The following is a 26,476-nucleotide window of genomic DNA, read 5'->3' on the forward strand; positions in this document are numbered from 1 at the left end:
TTTTAGGGAAGTTGAATAGATACAGATCCTATCCAATAGGAGTCTATATTCCAGGGGCAGTAATGCTGCCAACATAGATATTAATGCCATAATGTTTTCATTTTATTACTTTCCCATTTAGATACTTAAAGGTTCCTCAGTACCTAGGATAAAAAGTTGAAGTTCTTTAGATTAGCATTAGGTACCTTCCTTAATATGGACCCAGTGTATATTTTTAGTTATATTTTCCCAAGAATATTCTGTATAAATTGTCTCTCTGATCCTGCCAAACTGGCTTATAACTGACCTAGTCTTATTCTTCCTTTCCTCAATACTTTTGCTCAGGCCACTTTTCCTAACTTAAATGTTTTCCCTTAACTAAATCCAACCCATTCCTCAAAGCCCATCTCAAGTCCCTCTTCTCTTTGTTCTTCTAGATCATTCCTGACCATATGATTATCAGTTTACCACCAGCATTCCCTTTCTCTTGCCACTTCAGTGTATGCTAGCCTTTCTTCTAGCTGCCAGCAACGGTATTATTATTGTTATTTTTTTGGCCTGAGGGCCTTTTCTTGTCACCAAAGCCCACTTTGTCTTCCTGCTCAGTAGATCAGCAATGCCAGATAAGTAATACTGCCTGGGAGCAGCCCTAAGCTGATGACTGACATGAGTGAGTATATAAATTCCTCAGCCTTTCTCAGTCTTTCACTACACTGGCTACACTGTTCTAGACTGGCTACCAGATTCCCCCAGTGGGATTAGGTTCTTTTTATCTACAGTGGACACTTGATTAATAACCAACCCTTTATTGATGGTTTTCCCTTCCCTGTCTCACTTCCAACCTCCCTTACTATTGTTTCCTCCTAGTTAACCAATTGCATGTGAATCCTTGTCTCAGGATTTGATTCTGGGCAAAACTAAACTAAGACAAGGATTTTTGCTTCTTTGAATTCATAACCTCTATTATATAGTAGTTAGCTTCCTCTGCATAACTTGAGAGAATCATTAAATAAACAAATCACTATTACCACTCATCCTGGAACACATTCCTTTTTGTTTTGTATATTAGAGTCAGTGTTATTGCAAATCAATGCATAGAATTTGGATTGAATGCCTTTGAGTCAAATAGTTTGGAGTTCAAATTTGAAATCACTGTTTTCTCTGCTCATCCATTGCATCAATTTCCAAAATGGTTTATCCCTCCCTATTACCAGACCTCTAAGACCTCATGGACCCTTTGTTGCAGTTTTTAGTTTTAGCTGTTTTTAGATGCTTAAACTTTTTCTTTTAGTTTTGGCACCCTGCTAGTGAATGTTGTGTGTAATACATAGACTATTTCTTAAGACAGAAATATGCCAGCCGTTTCCTGCAAATTTAGTGAAAATCTGTCTAGTCAATTTTCCTTCAACTAGATAGAAACTTTATTTTATGAACAACATATAAATAAATGTTTATGTAGGTAATTTTACTTGGTGATTAATTTTATATTACCTGGAGATATGTCTCATTATTGCCACATATTGCTTTTAAATTTTTGTATTAATACTTTATATATTTTTGCCTTTTTCTCTAATAGATTTTATTTTATAAGTGAAAAGAGTCTAATTTAAAAAAAATTTTCTACAGTGATAGCTGCTTTTCTTTCACGTGTAAGGACACTTAATAAAAGTTGGTGGTTGATAATGAGATATGCTGGGAACTGTGCTTTAAACAATTTAGAGGTGAATTAAAAAAAAGTGAAGGTCCCTTGAACTCTACATAAGGTCTTTGATATAAAATAATGTCACATGTAATTACAGATAGGGATCTAATTTACATACATCATACACATATTCTACATTCTTGAATACACCAAGTTTGCTCTGGACTTTGGGATAGCTGGTCCCTCTTTTAAAAATACTCCTCTCTTAGATTTTCTAATTGTAGGCTCCTTTTTGCTATTCATGGGTTGTTCAAATGTCACCTTTGTAGAGGGCTTCCCTGATGACCTAGTTTACAGTAGCTCTCCCACTGATATTTTCTTGTTTCTGGTATTCTTGTTTTTGATATTTCTTGTTTCTGTTCTTTATTTATTGTTTGTCCCTCTTAGAATGTAAACTACTACATGAGAAGGTCCTCATTTGTCTCATTTACTTCAGTTTTCCCAGGACCTGTAATTTTGATTGGCATATAGGAAACATTCAGTTAATATTTGTTGATGTTAAGCAAATGGTTGCTCTCTTATTAAGTCAAATGTATTTTTGATGTTGCTACCATACCTTGGAAATTAGAACTTCTCAAATGGCATGCATCTGACTTTCTGTGGTTATGTTTGTGTGTTTACGGAATTTAGTCAGGAAAATAATATCTGGTTGTTCCTTTCAGGGAGCTCATTGCCTAATGAAGTAAAACAGATGATAAACTATTACATGTTCTATGATAGAGTGAAGACAAAGTAGAGAGCACATTATGGGTACCCAGTCTACACTTACATGGCAGGGTTAGAAAAGGTACACTGGAGACCTAAAGTTCTTACCCATGTCTTATTCTTCTCTTCTTCCAGATCTGGGAAGAGGATATGGCCCGTGTTCCCTAAAGCTAGTCATGGCCTTGTGATTAGTTACAGCCAATGCAAAGTGGATAGAAGTGGTGCTCTTCTGGGCCAAAGTAGTTACGAAATGGTACATTGTGCTCCAGATCTTTTTTACCCTATTATGGTAATCTGGGTGTGGCATGTTAAGATGACCAAGTCACAAGGAGATAGGACTGGCATTTACCCTAGGGAGGGAGCTACTTTGGAGAGCTATCAGACTTGCAGTGGATTTTGAGTAAGTAAGAAATAAATTTTTGTGGTGTGAGCCTCTGAAATTTCAGGGTTAAGTTGCTACCTGGCCATAACAAGTTTATTCTGAGTAATACAGAAAACAGTGAGGAGGTAACCTCTGAACTGAGCTTTGAAGGGCCAGGAAATGAAAGAACAGAATCTGTTTGTCAGGGATTCTTCCTTTCCTCCTTGCCTGGGTAGAACCTGAACTCTTAAAAGAGTAGGAGCAAACTTAGAGATAAAAGTAGGTTAGTAGTCCAGATTTTAAGGAAGTATTAGAGTCCACTAAGTGTCAGATATGTCAGAAAAACACACCATAAAATCCTGATATTCTAGGGCCTTGGTAGGCAGATTGTGGACAGCGCTCTGTCAGCAGTCCCCAACTTGTCCGATTTAAGGCCTATTGTGTTCACTCTGCTTTTGCAAGTGCATTTCTTCTTACTAAGAATGACAGCATGTAATAGCAGTTGACAGAGATGACCAAAATAAAACACTTTACCCTTTGTAATGTGTACATCGCGAAGAAATGCTTTTAATCTTTAAATGTGCTCATTTATGATTTTTATGGGTACCAAGTCACTCTTGTTGAGTTTAATGGTAATTTCATGTCTTATGATTTTCAAAAACAATTTTCAGAGTTTTTCACCGTTAGAAGTATATGGAAATGACTATTTTTTACACAAACATCAATTTAGTTTATGTATTTTATAAAGAATTCTCAAACAGCAGTTTGTTCTTATTTACAAATGGTCTCTCCCTTTTTGCTGTATGAGTTGTATTTTATGAAGCAACACCCATGATGTGAGAAAGAGTCTTGTCTGATCAGAGGCAGAATTAACATTACTTGAAAGAGCAGCCTTCTTTCTGTGTACTCAAGTTAATTGATACAGTAATTTAATCATTGAGCCGCTGCTCACATTTCATGTTTAAGTTACTTACACTTGATTTTATTTTATTTTTTTAGAATGTCTAGGCTGATGAGGATTTAAATGGATTTGTAGCATTTAAAAATGTCCTCAAAACTGATTGCAACATGACATTCATCAGATTCTGTATTCAGTTTTAGTTTAGCTATTTTGAAGCTATCAGATGAAAAAAAAATCTAAGTTTAATATTCTGCAACAGATTTTTTCCATCATCATACTAAAACCCAGAGGAGCACAATGTATTTTTTTCGTTTTAGTCTTCTATTTTTCCTTAGGATATTTTTGACCCCAGATATTTTTTCCTTTAAATTTGACTGAGCTGTGATCATGGCTCTGACCTCTAGCCTCCAAAGAAGAGGAGTTATGCCTCTCAGGAGCGATGCCTCAGGCACTTTGCAAATCGGCTGGCAGGGATTATTTCCCAGGTTGTGAAAGGATGACCTTCTAGGGGAAGAGTGAATGTCTGCAGGGCACGTAAATTCCTTCAGCCATGATTGAGAGCTTTAGGCTTGTTACCTGCTCTATGAATCAGAGTCCATTCTATCTTTATGGAAGATGGGTAATTTAGTGCTATATTTAAAGCCTCATGTTATGTGCTCACATGTCAGTTAATTTATTGCTGAAGGTGGATATATTCTTTTTTTTGAGCCCATATAGGGTTAGTTCAGAAGTAAATCTGGAGTTTTGGAATGAAAAACTGGGATAATTTTACTATGATTAGAGGGCACCTATCCCGTTATTTCTAAACAAAGTGCCCCAGCAGTGCTGTCTGCTGTCTCCAACATGTCTGATTTCAATCTCTCAAAGAGGATTTCTGTTGCCTCCTAAGCTGTCATTACAACAATAATATAATGCTGATTGCTTCAATATTCTCAGAATACGTTAAAAAGAGGAATGAAATTTAAAATGATTAATAAATACTTTTTGAATCTGTGGGATGGCATTTTGTTTTTATTCTCTGAATTGTCAGTCTTAATACAGTAAATTTCCAGAGTTTATACATTTTTAGGATAGAAAACTGATTTTCAATATTGGTAATTTTAACATTAATGCTTAACACATTAATGTTAAAAATACATTCTGTATTTTAAGTTCTTGTGAAAAATCCTTGAGGACCCACTTATTGCCACTATACAGTCTGGCCAGTTCCAATATAAATATGACCAACAGAATTGTGGGAAAGCTACAGTAATTTAAGAGAGAAGCTATGCCACTGAAGGCCACGTGAAATACTTAGAAAGCAGGATAAGAAACTATTACGAAATGCCACTAGGGATAGCTCTTATAATATCCCATTTTGTCCTAGTTAAAAAGTTATCTGCTATGGGTGAAAATATCTCCAGTTTAAATCACAGGGAACTTGACTGGTGATAGGACCATCAATGTGATACATCTTAGGTAAGACCAGGCACTTTGATCTGAAATAAAATTTGAACATTAATTCATTCGTTCAAAAGTAAGGAGTTCTTAAAATGTTGATGGAGAATAGTACTTAATGAAGATCACTTATGGAAAATGTAGCTAATTTTGTTAAATCCAACTTTAAACCCCCAATGGATAAACCTTAACTTACTTAAGTTATATCTCATCATTCATTCTCTTTTGCATGGTTTCTGGTTTTCTTAGCAAACTAAATCTGTGATATATTTGGATGCAGATTTATTTAAAAGTCCCTGGCCTATGGAATCTGGTAAAGCTGAAAGGGAAAACAGAAACACAATACTATCTTTGTTCCATCACTATGGGATGGCATGAGATAATCGGATACTGATCTTAACATCTTAGTTTAATATCGGACAGTATCTTTCACCCTCACCTTTGCCACCCCCTCCTTCCTCCCCTCTCTCGCATCTTCTGTGATCAAGATTTTAATTTAGCATCCATGAGAAAAAACTGTAGTGAAATAACTAGGACAGTGATTATATTGCTTTTCAAATATTGGTCCTAGTCCTGAAATCAGAATATAATTTCATCTTTGAGTTTTAATGACCTCAAATAGGATAATAGTACATTATACCTTGATTTGTAAGCCTACTTTTGGAAGAATGTATAAATTGTCTTTATGGAATTGTGTAGCACCAAAATGTAATGAATGATGTAAGTCAATCTGATTTATACTTTACAATCTTTTTTCTTATAAGCAGCCTCTGCCTCCTTGGCATTCCCACTGTGCCACCATCATTGTTTAAGATCTTCTCACTGGGATTACTGCAGAGGCTTCACAACTGCTTTTCTTGTCTCATATCTCTTCTAATTTATCTCCTAGAATACAACGAAAAGAGTGATCTTTTAAATGCAGTTGTTCATTTGCGTAAAGTACTTTATTACTAAGCATCACCTTCAGGACAATATAGATTATGAGGTTCTTTCTTTTTATTTAATTGCAATACCATCAATTACATTTTTGGGGAGACATCTAGAATATGTTTATTTATAAATTATACACCTGTACAAGGTTTAACATTCTAAAATATTGTATACAGTATATAATATGTAGAAAAACAGAATTTTGGAAAAAGGAAGTGGTAAGAATAATTGTAAAAGAAGTTCTCATTTTTTCTTCTAGTACTCTTGTATTTGTCTTGTGTACCCAACTTTGGAGAACTCCACTACTCCCTTACTTTCTACCTACCCTAGATCCATAAGTAAATAATTACAGGAGCTGTGGCATGTCACCTCCTCTATTTCTTCTGTTAGAAACACCTGCCTCACTCTACCTCCTCCCTCATACAGCCTGTTCTTGAGTAGTGACTACTTGATTTTCAGAACTAAGTTCATGTGTCACTATCTCATGGCAACCAAATTATATCGCCTTGTCTGGTTCCAGAGCACTCTGAATAAACCTTTTTCATAATATTTTATAGTATAGGTATTTCTTTTTTTCTAACGTTCAAAAGACTAGGGGCTCCTTTGGGGAACAACTGTCTTGTCCATCTTTTCATCCTTAGAGGCAACCATAATGCCTGACACGTGTTATACCCATAATGCCTGGCACGAAGTCAAATGAATTCATGAATGAACCAGGAAGGAAGGAAAGAAGAAAGGAACGAAGAGACAGACAGGGCAGGAGGGAGGGAGGGAAGAATTAACAGGTGTGTTCGAGATAAAGCAATCTGTTACTGGTAAAAGGAGAATTTTAACCGATTTCTTCATTGTTTCCTGATGGTCATTGGTAAATATTTAGGGAAGGTAATTTTGCATTATTTAAGGTGAGAAATTCTGTTTATTATATTTAAATATTGCTATGTAAATGCTCTCGCTTTTCTCTAGGTCCGAAATAGTCACGTAACTTTTTTCTACTGAAAGCTTCGTTTTTATCCTTTAGAAAAATGTCCTGTTTTATATAATGCTATAGGACTAGCACAGGTATGTAAAATACTGAAGTGCTTAAAGTTCCTTTTGAAATGAGTGTGGGGATAGAGCAGATCATAGGAAACAGGTTATGGATAAGGATAATGTATTTTGATGATATTCAAATTCATTCAGCAAAGACCAAATAAGTCAGAGCAGATTTGCTGGTTCATCAGTTGTGCTTCTTCTGCATCCTTATTAGTAAACTGTAACACATTTTACAAAGACCCATCATTTCCTACAGGGCACAGCTCTAGGTTAAGCCTAAAAAGCAACTTTCATTATTGATCGTTCATTGAAAGCAGAGTGAAGCAATTACAGTATCTCTTTGAAGAGGTATATTGGCCAAAGACTATTTGGGATAGTGCATTATAGTGGATTATTTAATACTTTGACTATTATTGAAACTTGGAAATGTGTGTAGATGCCCTCTTGGGCTTATTGATATTGTTAGAAAAGCAACAGATATATTCTGGAAAAAGAAGGTATATGATCCTGAGCAGCCTTCCTGAAAGCTAAAATGTAGTAATTTCCCAGTTGATGTATGTTTTATGAAGTTTACAGTACCAAGGAAAGTTGTTTTGAGTAATCATTTTTCTGTGACACATTGATAAAACCAAATTTCTGTTCTGTTGATAACTTGTCTTTGAGCAAATTTAGATGTAAAAATATAGGGGTTCTTCTTTTATATTTAATCTGTCTGAATTTTCTCATTTGAAAAATTGGAATAAAATACATAAGATCTTTTTCATAATGGACCAATCATAAAAATTCTGTCTCATTTTAGGCAAATTAGTTCTTCTAAAGAGTCAAATAGTCTCCTTGGAAATGGTTGACTCTTTTCTCCTGAAAGTAATGGATTTTTGTCACCTTTCTCTGATATTGGGGACAGGGTTATGTTTTTAAATTCTTTAAATTTAAAGGCTCTGAGTTATTTGAATATGTCAAATCTGAGTTATTTAAATTTAACTGAATCTTATGATTCTTACTTGAAGGTTTCTAATATAATTTAAAATTTGGAAAAACAGTTTCTTGTAACTAGTGAATGATTTCTCAAATCATGAATTCAAATTTCTCTGTTTAAATGGCATATCTCCTTTATACAAGTAATAGCTTGCAAGAAATTGTCATTAGCATTCGAATCTCAGTCTAAGATGTGTTTCTTTCACTGGTATTTGCAGAGTTGTTATACATTTATACAGGTCATTCCATGGGACTTTTTCTTTTACATTGTCATCTTTACAGATTCATTCTCAAAAAGATAAATTAAACGTATGCTATATATACAATCTGGGGTGTTTTCCTGTGGACTACTGTGCTGTATCAAAGATCTGTTTTAGATGCAATAGCTGTTATTTTTAGAGTTACAGATACTATACATTTGTTCATGATCTTAACTTTTCCAGTTTACCTTTCCATTACCAAGGACACAATCTAATTCACAGGTTAAAATTTCTCAGCCCCATTAATGAAACAAAAGTGGATTTTTCCAAGTTGATTCATCAGTAACGATGGAAGAAATAAATTGTAGCAATGGAAGTAATGGATTTAGATGAACACATTTATATTAGTTGATGAATCACATGATTTCTGCCAATATGAAACTTCAGTAATTCAAGTGAATGGGATTATTTAAAAGACATTCCTAATGTGTACTAATGAAATAATAGTTTATTATTTTCTTGGCACTACTACATTTCATTTCTTTCCCCAATTCTTTTTACTTCACTTGTATAAGTATGATAATACTTGGTTGAAGTGGAGGTTAATTTAATACTACCTGCCTAGGTTCAAAACCTGACTCTGTTACTTTGAGCTGTGACTTTGGGCCAGTTGCTTAATCTGTGCCTCAGTTACCTTATCTGAATAATGGATTGATTAGTAGTAACTTCCTCATAAAATTGTTATAAGGATTAAATGAGTAAATGTGAAAAAGCTTAAGAAATATGGGCGTGTGTAACTTAAAACACATTGGGGTTATTCCTTAGTCTCTTTTTTGTTAAGATATTACAGTATTTTTGTACTTGGAATGGAGAGTGTTTATCAAATGATCACCTAGAATAAAAAAGTGAGTTGTATGAGAAAGCTCTCTCATTAATACAGCTTATTGTGGTTAAATGGTGGGGTTAGTGGAGAAGTAGAAGGAGTCTCCAACACTACTTGATTCTTCAACAATTTAATCTTCATATTAAGGTTTATGAAAACTATATGTAACTATTCTGCTTCTTTTATTGTGACCATGTGGCCTTTCTTTTAGTTTAAGCAAAGAGTTACAGCATCATTTGGTTCCTACTCTATGCAGTTTGCGTAGATTATTCTCCTTGTTTTTCTAAGCCTTTCTACTGGCTTAGAGGGGTTGAATGACTTCCCTAAGGTCACACAGCTAATCTTAGTGGCAGAATGTATAGAATTAGCTTCATATTTAATTTTATATTTATTTGATAACTATTTCCAGTTATCAAAACTATATTGAATAAGGTATATTTTTTTCAGAAAAAGATACTTAAAGCAGAATTAATTCCTGGATCATATAAGACCTAAGGTATTATAAAATTACCAATAAAATAAGAGTGGTGTTAACAATGCTTTTGGTCTGTACTATTTGGAAGAATCAGAATCCTTGGAATCAAGGTTTCATAATTATAGAAGGAGAATATAAAATTTTGTTAAAACTTTTTCTCAAATGATACATTGTTTTGAAAAGTCTTAGGATATTCACAGTTTTTAGTAAAGTATATATGCTAAAATTAGAATATCTCTGAAATATATTTTAATAAGAAATATATCTTTTTGATAAATCTGTTGGCGATTCTTAGAAACATGGATAAAGTGATAAATCTATTCTTTGGTAAGTATTATGTATAAAGAGCCTTAAAATCATCAACACTTTGGTAGCTTGAAAACTAAAAGGACTTATTTTAAATACGAGCTTTTAGCAATATTTAAATGAACTTCAGAATTAAATATTTACCTTCTTACCCATTGGCTTTATTTATAATGAGAATCTGTTTGAGACGTGCACCAGCAGCTTTTTCCAGGTTATACTGTGGTACCAATCAATTCCTAAATTTCAGTGACTAGCAACAGTATAGGTTTATTTCTTGTTTGTGTTACATGTCTATTGCAGGTTGACATGTACCACATCCTCACATTATTGTAATACAGCCTCACATTGTTGTTTTTTCCTGTTTGGTCAGAGAGAAAGGAAAGCTTGAAACTGCAAGATGGCATTCAGGTTTCTGCTTGGCAAAGGCACAAGTTCCTTAGGCTTGCTTTGGATTGGCCAAAGCAAGTTCCATGGCCAAGCCTGAGATTGTGGTGGCAGGAATGATATTTCTTACATAAGTAGAGTCATAAGAGAGGGAACTTATAAGGAGGAGTGAATATTTTGAATAAATAATACAGTCGACCACAGGAACCATTGTAATTCCTATGTGTGGACTCTGCTCAAGGTAAATATCAATATTACAGTTTGCTATGGAGAGTGCTTATCTCTACAGTTGTACTTCATGGGCAGCATCTACATCTTTCAGTTTTTAAAATTTTTGGCTGGGGTCTAATTTTTGTTGTTGTATCAAAAATATCCAAGAATCTTCTGTATTAATGACTTGTTGGAGTCAAGGCTTTTGGCTTCAAGAAACAGAATCCCATAGCAAACTAGTGTGAGTTCAGTGGGGGAAGGGGGTTATATGGGTACAGGAGAGGTCACGGAACCTATAGGTAGGAAGTACTCCTGGGCTTATGTGGGACTAGAAAGCTGTCAGGCATTACTCCCTTTCTCTCTGTGTTTTCTTCTCCCCACCACCCTTTTTAAAATCTGTACTTGCCTTTTCTTATCTTCTCTTTGCACATGGGCATTTTTCTCTGCTTTTCCATGCATTTTGTACTCAATGGCAGCCCCATAGCCGTTAAATTTTCATGTTGCCATGTTACAAAACGTCAGAGACTGCAAAGCGAGAGAGAGGCATGGACATATATACACTACCAAACGTAAGGTAGATAGCTAGTGGGAAGCAGCCGCATAGCACAGGGAGATCAGCTCGGTGCTTTGTGACCGCCTGGAGGGGTGGAATAGGGAGGGTGGGAGGGAGGGAGATGCAAGCGGGAAGAGATATGGGAACATATGTATATATATAACGGATTCATTTTGTTGTGAAGCAGGAACTAACACACCATTGTAAAGCAATTATATTCCAATGAAGATGTTAAAAAAAATAATAAAGTTATCCAATACAGACATTAAAAAAAAAAAAAGAAAGTGATAATGTCAACTCACATAAAAATATTGTGCTTTCCCAGTCAAATGTCATCAAAACTACACATTCAGTTACGGTTTTATAAAAGTATAAGGTCCCGGGAATATATTTCATAATTGTGAGTGGCACTTAAAAGATTTACTTTTATAAAACATTCCAAAGGAGAAATTCAATTATTGGAGAGAAATTATGAATAATTTTTCCCTTCAAATCATATATTTAGTATTTTTATGAATGGCATAGATTAATTCATCCATTTATTTCATCAAAAATATCACTCACCGGGTTCAGTTCTAGATGCTGAAGCTACCACTGTGAATAAGACAGACAACAACCATGGACTCACAGAGCTTACACTCCAGTGGGGGTAATAAATAAGCAGAAATGATAGACATAGATAGATGGATGTATGGAGAGAGAGAGGGAGAGAGAGAGGGAGAGAGAGAGAGAGAGAGAGAGAGAGAGAGAGAGAGGGAAGACACATGCACTCCAATATTCATTGCAGCACTATTTACAATAGCCAGGCCATGGAAGCAACCTAAATGCCCATCAACAGATGAATGGATAAAGAAGATGTGGTACATATACACAATGGAATATTACTCAGCCATAAAAAGGAACGAAATTGGGGTCATTTGTTGAGACGTGGATGGATCTAGAGACTGTCATACAGAGTGAAGTAAGTCAGAAAGAGAAAAACAAATATCGTATATTAACGCGTATATGTGGAACCTAGAAAAATGTTGCAGATGAACTGGTTTGCAAGGCAGAAATTGAGTCACAGATGTAGAGAACAAACGTATGGACACCAAGGGGGGAAAGCTGTGGGGCGTTGGGGGTTGTGGTGTGATGAATTGGGTGATTGGGATTGACATGTATACACTGATGTGTATAAAATTGATGACTAATAAGAACCTGCTGTATATAAAAAAAAAAAAATCAAAAAAAAAAACAACCAAAAAAAAACCGTCAGAGACTGAACTATCCTTTCTGAATCCCACTTCTGAACTTCAAGAAGAGAGAAGCACTCTCCTATAAGCTATGACCATCTAGGATCATGGATTTAAAAATTCTGTGGATGAGGGAATTAAGTGGGGAAATTCAGAGAAAGAGAGTTCAACAGACAACCCAAAAGCTGTCTATTATGCAAATGTTAGATTTCTTGGTAAAAAATAAGCAGCTTTAAAATGAATTTTCTTTAGTTTTAATAATAAAATCCTCATGCATATGTTTTAAAGAAGTTCTCAGTTTTGTTTTTTTTAATGTTTGATAGATAGGGAAAATGGAAGCACACTGATAAAGCTTTAAAGTAACAGTTTTGAAGCTGTTAAATTGTAAAAGAAAAAAGTATTGGGTATACTTATGTTTTATACACTTTGTTCCTGTTTTACCCAAGAGGCACTGTTAGGTCACTGCTCCAGTTGTATGACTAGCCACCTCCCACAAGCCCAAGGTTGCTCTAAATCATGTTTCTCTAGAATGAGAAAAAAAAAAGAAAGCCTCAATATTCTTTAACAAAAAGTATCAGCCTTTCTCAGACTTTAAAATATGTATTAAATTTGTCTAATATAAGTTCAGTGTCCTCTTAAATTCCATGAAATTTAGCTGCACTGGTAAGGCAGATTAAGAATATCAACGCATTATATTTTTTTCTCCAACTTTTTATTTAGAAAGTTTGTAAACCTAAGAAAGGTAGAAAGGATAGAAAAATGATATCCTGTATATCCTTCAACTGGATTCACCAATTTTTGCTTATATCTTTGTACATATATGCTTATTTCTTCATTTATTAGACATATCTACTCAATTAAAAAATCACTTAATTCTTCCTGGAAAAACTTACTTTCACTTTTTTTGGTACTGCATCCCCTCTTTTTTGTCACATAATTAATGGTCTTGTAAAAAATATACTTCCATCTGACAGATGATTACTAGACTTATCATGGTGATCAGTTTGTAGTGTATATAAATGTATATATAGTGTATATAGTATATATATATAGTATATATAGTGTATATAAATGTCAAATCACTATGTTGTACACCTGAAACTAACATTATATTGTATGACAAGTATACTTCAATAAAAAGAATTAAAAATGTATCTCAATCAAATGTGACTAAAAAGGCTCAAGGGTCTTTTCAGTCATATACTATGTTCCTCTTTCATAGTAAGAGGCTTATTACTGTGTAGATATAACTTTATTGTCAGAAAAAACTTTATCGGTGGATTGTACACAAATTGTCTTTAAAATCTGTTTCGATGCTTGTTTTCCAGACCAACTTATCCATGCTATTCCATTTATTTTTATTTCAATTTATATATGTTGAAAAATGATTTAGAGTCAACAGCAGGTGGCAGTACTAGCAAAGGTTGTGACTTTTTGGTATATGATCAGCTTGGAAAGGAATGTATCTTTCAAATCTACATGAGTAATACAATTAGTAAGGAAACTTTAAATACAGACTTAAATTTATTGCCAATTAATTTTATTTCAAGAATTATTTTAGGCATCGGTTAAAAATTGTAAGATGAATATGTTTAAAAATAATTGTTTAGAAACTAAATTTTGTTTTAATTTTGGGACCACATAAGTCAGAAAATCCAGCTTATTTTTCCTTGATTTTTTACTTATAGAAACAAACAAAAAAAACCCAAAATACTTACAATAGAAAGATTAGGTAGTCTGAATCCTGTTAAAGTTTTCAGGAAAAATGTCACAGCAACATCACTTATTTCTGTTGAAGAAAAGGTAGTTATTTTGAAATTTTGTGGCAGACTTCAAGAAAGCTTTTTATAAAGCTAAAGTACTCTTTTTCAACAGGGTAACAAATTTAAGAAGGCCCAATTTGCTTTGGGCATTTGTGGAAATAATTTATTTTTTATTATTTATTTTTTTTTTAATTAATTAATTAATTTTTGGCTGCATTGGGTCTTCTTTGCTGTGCTCAGGCTTTCTCTGGTTGCAGTGAGCAGGGGCTACTCTTCATTGTGGTGTGTGGGCTTCTCATTGCAGTGGCTTCTCTTGGTGCAGAGCATGGGCTCTAGGCGCCTGGGCTTCAGTATTTGTGGCATGCGGGCTCAGTAGTTGTGGCTTGTACGTTCTAGAGCGCAGGCTCAGTAGTTGTGGTGCACAGGCTTAGTTGCTCCGCAGAATGTGAGATCTTCCCGGACCAGGGCTCGAACCCAGTCCCGTTGTGGAGCACAGGCTCCGGACGCACAGGCTCAGCGGCCATGGCTCACGGGCTTAGTTGCTCTGTGGCATGTGGGATCTTCCCGGACCGGGGCACGAACCCGTGTCCCCTGAATCAGCAGGTGGACTCTCAACCACTGCGCCGCCAGGGAAGCCCTGGCAGGCGGATTCTTAACCACTGCACCACCAGGGAAGTCCTGTGGAAATACTTTAAAATACCCTCTTTGGTTGTGGTGTTTTTCATAGACCATAATTTTGTTTCATTTCTCTTTCATTTTAAAGAAAAGGAACCTGGAAAAGAAAATAATTTGTTTTCCCTGAGGTTTTGGTTATAATACCAAAAAAAACCTGTTTGGTTTTTCACAGTTTTTGTGTTATAATAGAAACAAAGAAGACTTTTGAGGATGATATATCAAAAACTGTTTACTGTTTCTTGGATTTTAAAAGATCTGTAACATGTGTTTGAATAACTTACATATTGCTCATTTAAACATTCATGTCTTTATATGTACGTGTGTCATCTAGACATTAGCTAACAGCAATTTCGTTGATTTCTGTTAATCTAATTTAACTTAATAAGAACTTAAAACACTTAAAATTAGAATAGAATTGAGAAATCATGTAGTTGATGGGATCATTGCTCAGATGAAGAAACTGAGGCCCTAGAGAGATTTCATTGAAGGAGACTTAAGGGTATGCAAAGACTTTTTTACATTGATTCTTGCTCCTTAGGCAGACTCCAGAATGATTCAGTTGCATCTTATTATTTTATTTACTTATGCCCTCCAGATTCCTGTAGTTTTTATTTTTTATTTTTTGGCAGGGGCGTGTGTGTGTGTGTGTGTGTGTGTGTGTGTGTGTATGACAGAGAGATTTACTAGGTTCTATATTGTGAAGAAAATGATTTTAACAAATATTCTATCCCCTCCAAGAAGCACTTATTTTAGCCACTTAATTAACTGAATAGTCGACTTCATGCCCCCATTTGCTTGATGTGTAATTAGATGAGTGTAATGTGTAATTAGACGACTGTAATTGGATGAGTCTTTCTGAAATGTAGTTGCAGTGCTTTTTGAGCTATACCTTGTATAGTGACAGCTATTATTATCACTGTATTTTAAGACAGATAAGGAGAAAAAAAACCCAAAATATTTAAGTTGCATAGATAAAGAGTAAGTCTTCAGGAGATTTGAGTAGGACAAAAAGACTCTTAAGCATAATCACTGGTTTCCCAAGGAGCAGCTTTTTCTATGAAAAAAAAAAAAGAACCAAACTTAAAATTTTTCTTCTAGCATTACATTAGAACTAGGAGATGAGATGGAAACATTCTAGACATTATATGTGGGATAAATCATTTTGAAATGGAAACACATTGCCTGTTCTCAATAAAATATTAATGATTTATTGAAGTTATTAGTTAATTCAGACATAATGTTTTGTACTTTTGAAATTTCGTTATGATTAAATTCTTAAGCATTACCCCTTTAAAAACTAGTATTTACATACAGTAGCTTTTTTTTTTAACATCTTTATTGGAGTATAATTGCTTTACAATGTTGTGTTAGTTCCTGCTGTATAACAAAGTGAATCATCTATATGTATACATATATCCCCATATCCCCTTCCCTCTTGCGTCTCCCTCCCACCCTCCCTATCCCACCCCTCTAGGTGGTCACAAAGCACCGAGCTGATCTCCCTGTGCTGTGCGGCTGCTTCCCACTTGCTATCTATTTTACGTTTGGTAGTGTATGTATGTCAATGCTACTCTCTCACTTCGTCCCAGCTTACGTTTCTCCCTCCCCGTGTCCTCAAGTCCATTCTCTATGTGTGCTGTTTTATTCCTGTCTTGCCCCTAGGTTCATCAGAACCCTTTTTTTTTTTTTTAGATTCCATATATATGTGTTAGTATACAGTATTTGTTTTTTTCTTTCTGACTTACTTCACTCTGTATGACAGACTCTAGGTCCATCCACCTCACTACAAATAACTCGATTTTGTTTCTTTTTATGGCTGAGTAATATTCCATTGTATATATGTGCCACATCTTCTTTATCCATTCATCTTTTGATGGACACTTAGGTTGCTTCCATGTCCTGGCTATTGTAAATAGTGCAATGGCTTTTTTTTAAGGTTAGGCAAATTGTTGTTTCTTGTAAATTCTGCGGTCAAGTGCATAGCCAAGGGAAAGTGCCTTAAAAATGGAACTTAAGTTTGGCCTGTGGTAATCTATGTTTTAAATTACAGCACATCTCATTCCAAATCAGTATAATGAATTGATTTGTAAATGTTTCAGGCAGGACTGCTTTCTTTGGATTTTATCTACTGAATGTGCACTGCAGTTAAAGCATCTTTTTTTTTTTTCAGTGAATAGTCTGTGTTCTAGGCCTTTCATCGAGTTTAAACTGGGCTTAAAAGGAAGAAATGTATGTTTTTTTTTTGATTTTCCAAGTCATTTTATTAATCCAACCGTACAAAAATTTCCGCACCACATCTCTGCCACCCCCACTTCCTTCCAAAAAGCAGTGGAGCGGGAGGGAGAGAGGGACTGAACAGACACGCCCCCCTGCAAGAGCCATCTTACCAAATGCAGAGATGGGGGAGACCACAAAAATAGCAACAGATGAGAGGGGCACACAGAACCACAAAGACAACACAAAGCTCAGCAGTGGGGGGGCTGCCATCTCTGCTGTTCTGCAGCAGGCAACACTGGAGGAGAGAGGCCCAGAGGCCACTCCCTTCTTTCTCACAGCCTCAAAGGCTGCATGCTACACCTGGGCAGGCGAAAGAGTTCTGCAGTATACCTTTGTCTTCTCTTCACACGCTAGGGTCCCGGGAGAAGCGGGGGGCAGGGGACCACCAGCTCCTCTCAGGGCCACACCCCAAGCCTGCCTTCCCCACCCCACTGAGGAATGTGTGCACGAGCTGTAAGGAAGAGACAGCAGCTGTGAGGGGCTCCGATCAAGCCCCTGGCCCATCTCTGGCAGGCAGTGCTTAAAAAATAAAATAGAAACAAAGCCCAGTGCAGGACCCTGGCTGAGAGGAATGAGAACAGCTAGATCACCAGGCCGGAGAAGATACAAAGCATAGCAGGGAAAGAGAGAAACAAAAAACATCCAGGTTCTGGATTGCATTTTAGTACCATGGCAATGAAGGTCCTGCCGCCTCCCCACCCACAGGCTGTGACAGGGATCCTTTCATCAGGAGAAAAAATGAGGTGTAAGGGCTCTGCGCCTTTTCAAGCTTTCCTTCAATCAAGCCAGGGAAGCAGGGAAGTAAGGGCGCCAAAAGTTGAAGACCAGCGCTGCGACTAATGTGCAACAGATGGGGGGGGGTGTACAGCCAGAGTCCAGGCTTCCAGGACAGTCCAGACATCAAATATTCTGCTCTGTCAGACCACATATCCCAATTTTCAGCAAAAATATTGTCATTAGGGAAAAAGCACAAGAGAGTCTGAGAAAGGACCAGTGACTTTGGTATGAGAGAGATATGTCCTGACAGCATCTCTTACCTACTGTCTTGAAGCCCCAAATCACCAAGCCACGTGGCCATAGCCACATACTCTCCTGCTTCTTCAAGCTATTTGGTTCTCTGAGGGGGGAGGAGTTGGGTAGGTCTTGGAGGAGGCAAGGGGAAGGTAAGAAAAGGGGAAAATCTCCATTTATTCCCTAAAGCTGTTTCCCAGCACCCATGAAAGGGCTACTGCAGAGATGGGAAGAGACCCCCAACTCCTCTGGCCAGAAACCTTTAATACTGGACTCCAAAAACTAAGGCTGGGGCTGGGGGGCTAGATAGGAGTGTTAGGCACAGGTGTTGGGGGCATCCATCATCTGTAGAGGGGCACCCCTGCCCTTCAGGTCTTCCTCCAGCCTCTTTTCTGTTGCAGCCATACCCCTAGGCCTCCAGAGACAGCCACCAAAAATGGCTCTGCTTGGCAGGGCTTTGGTTTCCTGGACCTCTGTAGATCTCAACACGGAAGTTTCCAGAAAAGTGAGCAATCCAGGCTCTTCTGCCTGCCCGTCTCAGTTCCTTTTCTGCCCCCAGGAGCCATTGTGTTTCTGCCCCATGGGGATGGGAAGCCAGTGGAAACAAGGACCAAGAGCCAGACAGAAAACAACCACTCTGGAAGAGCAGGGAGGAACGTATGCACTTCCTGGGTACCTCGGCAGCATCACCCATCGTTAGCAGCCACCAGCTGCCCCATGCATTTGCGGATGTAGACAGACTGGATCTCCTTGGTCTTGAGGCAGAGATCGCAGGCCCAGACAGCAGAGGCCTCAGTGGTCAGCAACCCATAGGCGCTCTCAGTCATGCCCGTGCACTCGCGGTGGAACCACTTCTGGCAGGAAGCCTCACACAGAATGGCATCTTGGTCGTCGTTCACCTCACTCCGACAGGCACCACATGGATACACCAGGCCTGGGGGAGGCTGGGGCCCTGAGCTCGCACTTGTCTTGCCAGGGGGTGGCAGGCTATTGGCATCCGGGGTGCCCCAACCCCGCCCACTGCTGTTTGGGGGAAAACTGGGCTGATTTCCATTAACGGCGGCAGCTGGGGAGCCTGAGTGGGGCTCCTGGCGAAAAGCAGTGGGAGCAGGTGCATTTAAGGGCTTCCCCCCCATCCTCACCACCAGGGCCAGGAAAGCCAGGGCCAGGACCAGGGAAGGGACCTGTGTTGGGGGCGCAAGCTGGGGAGTACCTGACCAGGTCTCTGGAGAGGAGAAGGGCCAAAAGGTGCCCCTAGCTAGGCAAAGCGTTGGGGGGAGAAGGGGGGCCCAGCTCCCCTCTGGAGGCTGTCCCATGGTGGGTGAGATTGTGCAGCCACATCCCCCCACGGGGCCTGGCATCATCTGCCCACCAGGCGGGCTGAAGTTTGACCCAGAGGCCGGTTGAAGGGCTGGCTGGGAAAGTTCATGTTGCCTGGGGGAGGGTAGCCGGGGCCCTGGGGGGGCATGTTGAAATCAGGGCCCATGGGGTTGGGAGGGAAAGGAGGCGCTGCTGAGGAAGAAGCTGGGGGCCTCCTCTACCCCCAGTGTCACAGCCTGGGGGTACCTGGCCTGCCATGCACCCCTGTACACGGAAGCCCCCAAAGGGGACAGGACTGCCCAGGAATGGAGGGGCTGCGCCCCCCACCTTAGGGGCTCCGAAGTCATCCTCAGAAGGGTCGGATGCAACCAGGTGATCCACCATGGGAGTCGGGGGTGACGCAAACTCCGTCATGCTGGGTGGTGCAGGGGCCGGTGCGGGGCCGCCACCTCCCTCCAGCTTGTCCGGTGGGGGCGGCGCCGAGGCGGCCATGGAGTGGGGGACCGGAGCCAGCGGCGGCGGGGACGGACGCGCCCTGGGGTTGCACGCCGCCCGACCAACCTCGCGGCCCACAGAAATGTATGTTAAGGCAGAATTATGCTCATCCCTTCTTAGACTTATAAATATTGAAACTTTTTTGTTTTTCTCTTTTGGTGAGAAATAGAAGAGGCAATAAAGCTGAATGCCCTGTACTTTAGTTCCCATTCCTTAGGATATTTTATTTCTGGAAAAAAAATTGAACTTACTGCCCTCAAATGCATTAATTGCCTGAATACACTGTAAAATCCTTTATTTTTATAGCTGTGGTTATATTTAAATTCTGGTATATAGGAAAGAGTAAAAAGGAACAAGGTAGTGGTTTAAATTTTGAGAAGTCTGGAAATATTTTGAGTAAATATGTAAGTGGAAAGAGCTGTAGAGAAAGATCAATTCAGCTAACATTTACTGAACACATATTACAATGCCTTCTATGTGCCAGGCACTGGGTTAGTCACTTTATGGGTATCTTTTAGTTTCTCAACAATCCTGCAAGGTGTTTATCCCTCATTTACATATAAGGAAACTGCAAAATTAAGTGATTGAGCCTAGCATTAAAACACAGTTTTCCATAATGATGTTTTGGACTCCAAAAGCATCATGTTGCTTCAGCGCCTACTATTTTTCAGGTACTGGGCATGTAAAAATGAATCAAGGGAATTCCCTGGTGGTCCAGCGGTTGGCACTCCGTGCTTTCCCTGCCGAGGGCCTGGGTTCAGTTCCTGGTTGGGGAACTAGGATCCCACAGGCTGCAAGGTGTGGCCAAAAAAAAAAGAAAAAAAATGAATCAAGTCAGTTCCTGCCTTCAAGGAATTCATATGGTGGTCAGTTGGGAGAGAGAGCCATTCAAACAAATATTTTATACTACCATATGATAAATCCCAGTGTATAATGATGTTCTACAGTAAGAGAGGGAATTATTTCTTATTTATTTATTTTATTGAAGTATAGTACAGCAAAGTGATTCAGTTACATATGTATATTCTTTTTCATATTCTTTTCTATTATAGGTTATTATAAGATATTGAATATAGTTCCCTGTGCTATACAGTAGGACCTTGTTGTTTATCTATTTTGTATATAGTTTTTATCTGTGAATTCCAAACTCCTAATTTATCCCTCCCCTCCTTTTCCCCTTTGGTAACCATAAGTTTGTTTTCTTTGTCTGTGCATCTATTTCTGTTTTGTAAATAAGTTCATTAGTATCATATTTTAGATTCCACATATAAGCGATACCGTATGATATTTGTCATTCTCTCTCTGACTTAACTTCACTTGGTGTGCTAATCTCTAGGTCCATCCATGTTGCTGTAAGTGGCATTGTTTCATTCTTTTTTTGTGGCTGATATATTCCATTGTATATATGTACCACATCTTCTTTATTCATTCATCTGTTGATGCACATTTAGGTTGCTTTCATGTCTTGGCTGTTGTAAATATTGCTGCTATGAACATTAGGGTGTGTGTATCTTTTCGAATTAGAATTTTAAGAGAGGGAATTATTTCTGATAAAGGGAGCTAAATGTGTAATCACTGAAATGTGAAAAGGTATAAGGCTGAAGAAGAGTAGTGTTCTGTGGCTGATTTTGAAGGGCCTGAAATTTTATGTTAAGTAGTTTAGGACATCTGGGTTACTCTGCTTTCAAACAACACTTATTATTGGTTTCCTAAATGGTTGTTGATGCTAGTGGACTTAATTGTTTTATATCTTTGAATATACAATTAAATTATCAGACTTTTGTAGGACAGGATACATTTGAACACAAGTATTTGCAATACCCATTAACAAAGTATATTGTTTTTTAATTTTTAATTTAAAAAAAATTTTTAAATAATAAATATATTTATTTATTTTTGGCTGCGTTAGGTCTTCATTGCTGTGTACGGGCTTTCTCTTGTTGTGGCGAGCGGGGGCTACTCTTCATTGCAGTGTGCGGGCTTCTCGTTGCAGTGGCTTCTTGTTGCGGAGCACGGGCTCTAGGTGTGCGGGCTTCAGTAGTTGTGGCACTCAGGCTCAGTAGTTGTGGCACACGGGCTTAGTTGCTCCGCGGCATGTGGGATCTTCCCGGAGCAGGGCTCGAATCCCTGTCCCCTGCACTGGCAGGCGGATTCTTAACCACTGCACCACCAGGGAAGTCCAACAAAGCATATTGTGTTTTAAAAAAGATAGACATACCTGTAAAGTAGATTCCAGTTGTCAATGACTGTCATTGTGAAAGAGTGCATACAAGAGGAGGTATTGGTAGTGTTCACTTGGCAATTTCATATTTTGTAGTATTTATGAAATATGGACAGTGTATTTTAGACAACATACATGGTTTCTTTGTCAGAGAGATGATGTGGGTTTTTAGATTCTTTGAAAGTATATTTGTAGATAAAGGATATTTTTACAACTGGCAATAACTTTAATGTTCTGAACTATATATTTGCTGTCAGCACATCTGATACAGTGATTGAATTACATAGGAAACCTACAGATTGATATCTTGCAGGCATTGGTGATCTTTGTAAGTGCTATTATTTACTGTGAGAGATAAGTGCATTTTTCAGATGGACCACCCAAAATTTTATTTTTAAACTTTATTTGTAATTTGGGAATTGATAGAAGCTTTAAATATTTGGAGCATCATCCTATATGATATCTGACTTTAGCTTGGTGAAATTGTATTTTCTGTCCCCTCAACTGTTATTCAGTTATGGGATTTCTTGCACTTTGGGTTAGTACTCGTCTGTGCCCTTAATAACAGTAGTTGTATTTTGAAACCAAAATTATTGATTTATAGATACATGTATAGGTTCTGATGTATTTTTCTGACAAAAATATGAAGGTATTATAAGTTAGGAATTTAAAGCCTATAGTACTCAAGTTATACTTCAAGTTGAAAGTATCTTAAAATGTGTAGCTGTTGCCCTGGAAAGAAAAAAAAAATATGGTACTGCAACAGTTCTTCTCATAAACACTTTAAAGAGTAGTTCCTCTGCCATATGTACAGTTTGAACAGTTGTTTCTTTTTTTTTTAATCACAAAGCAGGTATCCTTATCATTGGCAGCAGCATGAATTCAGAAATAAAACTTGCCATTAAAGCTTTACACATTTTTCCTAAATGTTTTCTACACATGAAACTATAACAGAAAGAAGGAGATTTTAAGTCAGGAAAGGGACAAGCGGTCTTTGTTTTTATTATGGTTATCAAATTAAATAGAATGGTAACATTTGATCCTTAGGTTTTTTTTTTAAAGATCTCTAGGTTAAAGGAATTTAATGTTTCCAAGACAACACGAGCCAAATGAGTTATAAAGTGTAAAGTGTATGTGCGTGCGTGTGTGTGTGTGTTGTGTGTGTTATGTGTGTTTATCTTGCTATTGCAACTTCTTAATGAAGGACAGCCACATTTATGCTGTTATTTTTAGGACATTGTACTAAGTTAGAAGTCATATCCATGCTTTATATAAACAGGCCCAAACAGATTCTAAGTTGATTTCATCATGTCAGTATCAGAAAATAAGAACTGTGATACCTAATGATGGCATTACTATTGAATTGCTTTGTGCCTAGGAGGCAGAATCTTAAATTCTTATTAGCTTGTTAATATGTCAGACATAATTGGAAAGTATGGAGTGTTTCTAATTATTATCCTAGTAACCTCAACTCTGTATACTTCTGTTTTCTCAACAGTGTGAGGAAGTGTGAGCTTCAATTAATATTTGGGATTACGAAATTACAGATTTAAAGGTGGAAAGTGTGTAAATGTCATTATTCTAATAAAAATTCAAATTTACAAGATAAAGAAACCATTGAATAGCCTTGAATAAATTGCTCCCAATAAAGCAAATCCTAAAATGACCATAAGAGGGTGCAAAGGTATTGTAGAAATGAACAAACCCAGTTCCTAAAATGAGAAGCCACTGAGAGAAGTGTATCTTTGTGACCACAAAATATGTTACGTTTCAGAAGACATCCAAAGCTTCGAGAGCATTTCAATGAACATGACATGAGTTTATATTCATTTGAATATAATCTTTTCTTGATTTCCTCTGAATGAACAAGTTGTCACTATGTTGGTTCTTGAAAAGCTTAAATAGGATCAAATCAGTAAAGCAGTGTTAAAAGTGGGATGTAATTACAGTTGCTGCTGTTTAAACTGAATCTAGGGTTTTTTAAATCATAAATTACCATTTTAGACAAATCTAGATCCTAAGTTTTATACTTATCTGTAAAGATGGACTTCTGATTGGAGAGAGGTATCTGTAAAGATGGATTTCTGATTGGAGAGAGGAAATTAATTCGTAGAATAAGAGGCTTTGGAAAAATTTGAGAAAGAAAGACAAAAATGCCATTAAATGTCTTCTAAATACAAAACACAAAGTTTGTTTGTTAATTTGGGTCTTAGAATTATTTTGTTTTAGATGATGTAATTTCATGAAACATCTGTAGGCAGACTCTAATGAATCATTTGGTCTTTTGCACACTTTTTTCTTTTAATATTATGTATTTATTTATTTACTTATTTATTTTTATGTTTGCGTCGGGTTTTAGTTGTGGCATGCGGGATCTTTGTTTAGCCATGCGGGATCTTTTTGTTGTGGCATTGGGGCTTCTCTCTAGTTGTGGTATGTGAGTTTTCTCTTCTCTGGTTGTGGTACGCAGGCCCCAGAGCACGTGGGCCCTCTAGTTGAGGCACGTGAGCTCAGTAGTTGTGGCGCCTGGGTTTAGTTGCCCTGCAGCATGTGGGATCTTAGTTGCCCGACCAGGGATCAAACCTGCATCCCCTGCATTCAAAGGTGGATTCTTTACCACTGGACCACCAGGGAAGTCCCTGGTCCTTTGCACATTTTAAGAAATAAACTCAACGAAACAAAACAACTTACCTAAAAGTAACTTTAAATATTAATAGATTAATTGAGACAGGAACAAGGAGGGTGCTTCTTAGAGAGAGTTGTTTTCATAAAGTTTCCTTGCATGGTCTTAGTTGGACATTTAGATGAGATCAAAATTTTTTCAAAATAATCTTTTATTTTGTGACAGCCTTAGAAGAAATTGAGAACTGTATTCCCTATTAGTTGTAAGTGAGAGGAAATAAAAATAAATGATTTGGACATTTAGTTTTAAGGCTCTATCTGAAAGAACTGATTTAGAAGTAATCTCTTTGGTGATTTCATGTTAGCTTTTCAAAATAAAATCAACTTTTTTTTAACATCTTTATTGGAGTATAATTGCTTTACAATGGTGTGTTAGTTTCTGCTTTATAACAAAGTGAATCAGTTATACATATACATATGTTCCCATATCTCTCCCTCTTGCGTCTCGCTCCCTCCCTCCCTCCCTATCCCACCCCTCTAGGTGGTCACAAACCACCAAGCTGATCTCCCTGTGCTATGCGGCTACTTCCCATGAGCTATCTATTTTACGTTTGGTAGTGTATATATGTCCATGCCACTCTCTCATTTTGTCACAGCTTACCCTTGCCCCTCCCGATATCCTCAAGTTCATTCTCTAGTAGGTCTGTGTCTTTATTCCCATCTTACCCCTAGGTTCTTCATGACATTTTTTTTTCTTAGATTCTATATATATGTGTTAGTGTACGGTATTTGTCTTTCTCTGAGTTACTTCACTCTGTATGACAGACTCTAAGTCCATCCACCTCACTACAAAAAACTCAATTTCGTTTCTTTTTATGGCTGAGTAATATTCCATTGTATATATGTGCCACACCTTCTTTATCCATTCATCCGATGATAGACACTTAGGTTGCTTCCATGTCCTGGCTATTGTAAATAGAGCTGCAATGAACATTTTGGTACATGACTCTTTTTGAATTATGGTTTTCTCAGGGTATATGCTCAGTAGTGGGATTGCTGGGTCATATGGTAGTTCTATTTGTAGTTTTTTAAGGAACCTCCGTACTGTTCTCCATAGTGGCTGTACCAATTCACATTCCCACCAGCAGTGCAAGAGTGTTCCCTTTTCTCCACACCCTCTCCAGCATTTATTGTTTCTAGATTTTCTGATGATGGCAGTTCGGACCAGTGTGAGATGATATCTCATTGTAGTTTTGATTTGCATTTCTCTAATGATTAATGATGTTGAGCATTCTTTCATGTGTTTGTTGGCAATCTGTATATCTTCTTTGGAGAAATGTCTATTTAGGTCTTCTGCCCATTTTTGGATTGGGTTGTTTGTTTTTTTGTTATTGAGCTGCATGAGCTGCTTGTATATTTTGGAGATTAATCCTTTGTCAGTTGCTTCATTTGCAAATATTTTCTCCCATTCTGAGGGTTGTCTTTTGGTCTTCTTTATGGTTTCCTTTGCTGTGCAAAAGCTTTGAAGTTTCATTAGGTCCCATTTGTTTATTTTTGTTTTTATTTCCCTTTCTCTAGGAGGTGGGTCAAAAAGGATCTTGCTGTGATTTATGTCATAGAGTGTTTTGCCTATGTTTTCCTCTAAGAGTTTGATAGTTTCTGGCCTTACATTTAGGTCTTTAATCCATTTTGAGCTTATTTTTGTGTATGGTGTTAGGGAGTGTTCTAATCTCATACTTTTACATGTAGCTGTCCAGTTTTCCCAGCACCACTTATTGAAGAGGCTGTCCTTTCTCCACTGTACATTCCTGCCTCCTTTATCAAAGA

General features: G+C 37.5%; 1 protein-coding gene and 1 long non-coding RNA gene across 2 annotated transcripts in view; one reads left to right on the forward strand and one right to left on the reverse strand.

Moving 5' to 3' along the window:
* The window catches only part of LOC307184306, a 373,803-nt gene that overhangs the window by 2,325 nt on the left and 345,002 nt on the right, over positions 1-26,476 (forward strand). The window lies entirely within an intron of this gene.
* PYGO2 (pygopus family PHD finger 2) lies at positions 18,621-20,332 on the reverse strand. The gene is given in 7 exon segments (XM_079918216.1): positions 18,621-19,124; positions 19,126-19,188; positions 19,190-19,249; positions 19,253-19,283; positions 19,285-19,381; positions 19,384-19,500; positions 19,503-20,332. Coding segments are annotated over 7 exon segments (1,329 nt in total). The 5' UTR covers positions 20,017-20,332; the 3' UTR covers positions 18,621-18,677.

This window comes from Stenella coeruleoalba (genome assembly GCF_951394435.1).
Source record: "Stenella coeruleoalba genome assembly, chromosome: 3".
In the NCBI taxonomy this organism is placed as follows: Eukaryota; Metazoa; Chordata; class Mammalia; order Artiodactyla; family Delphinidae; genus Stenella; species Stenella coeruleoalba.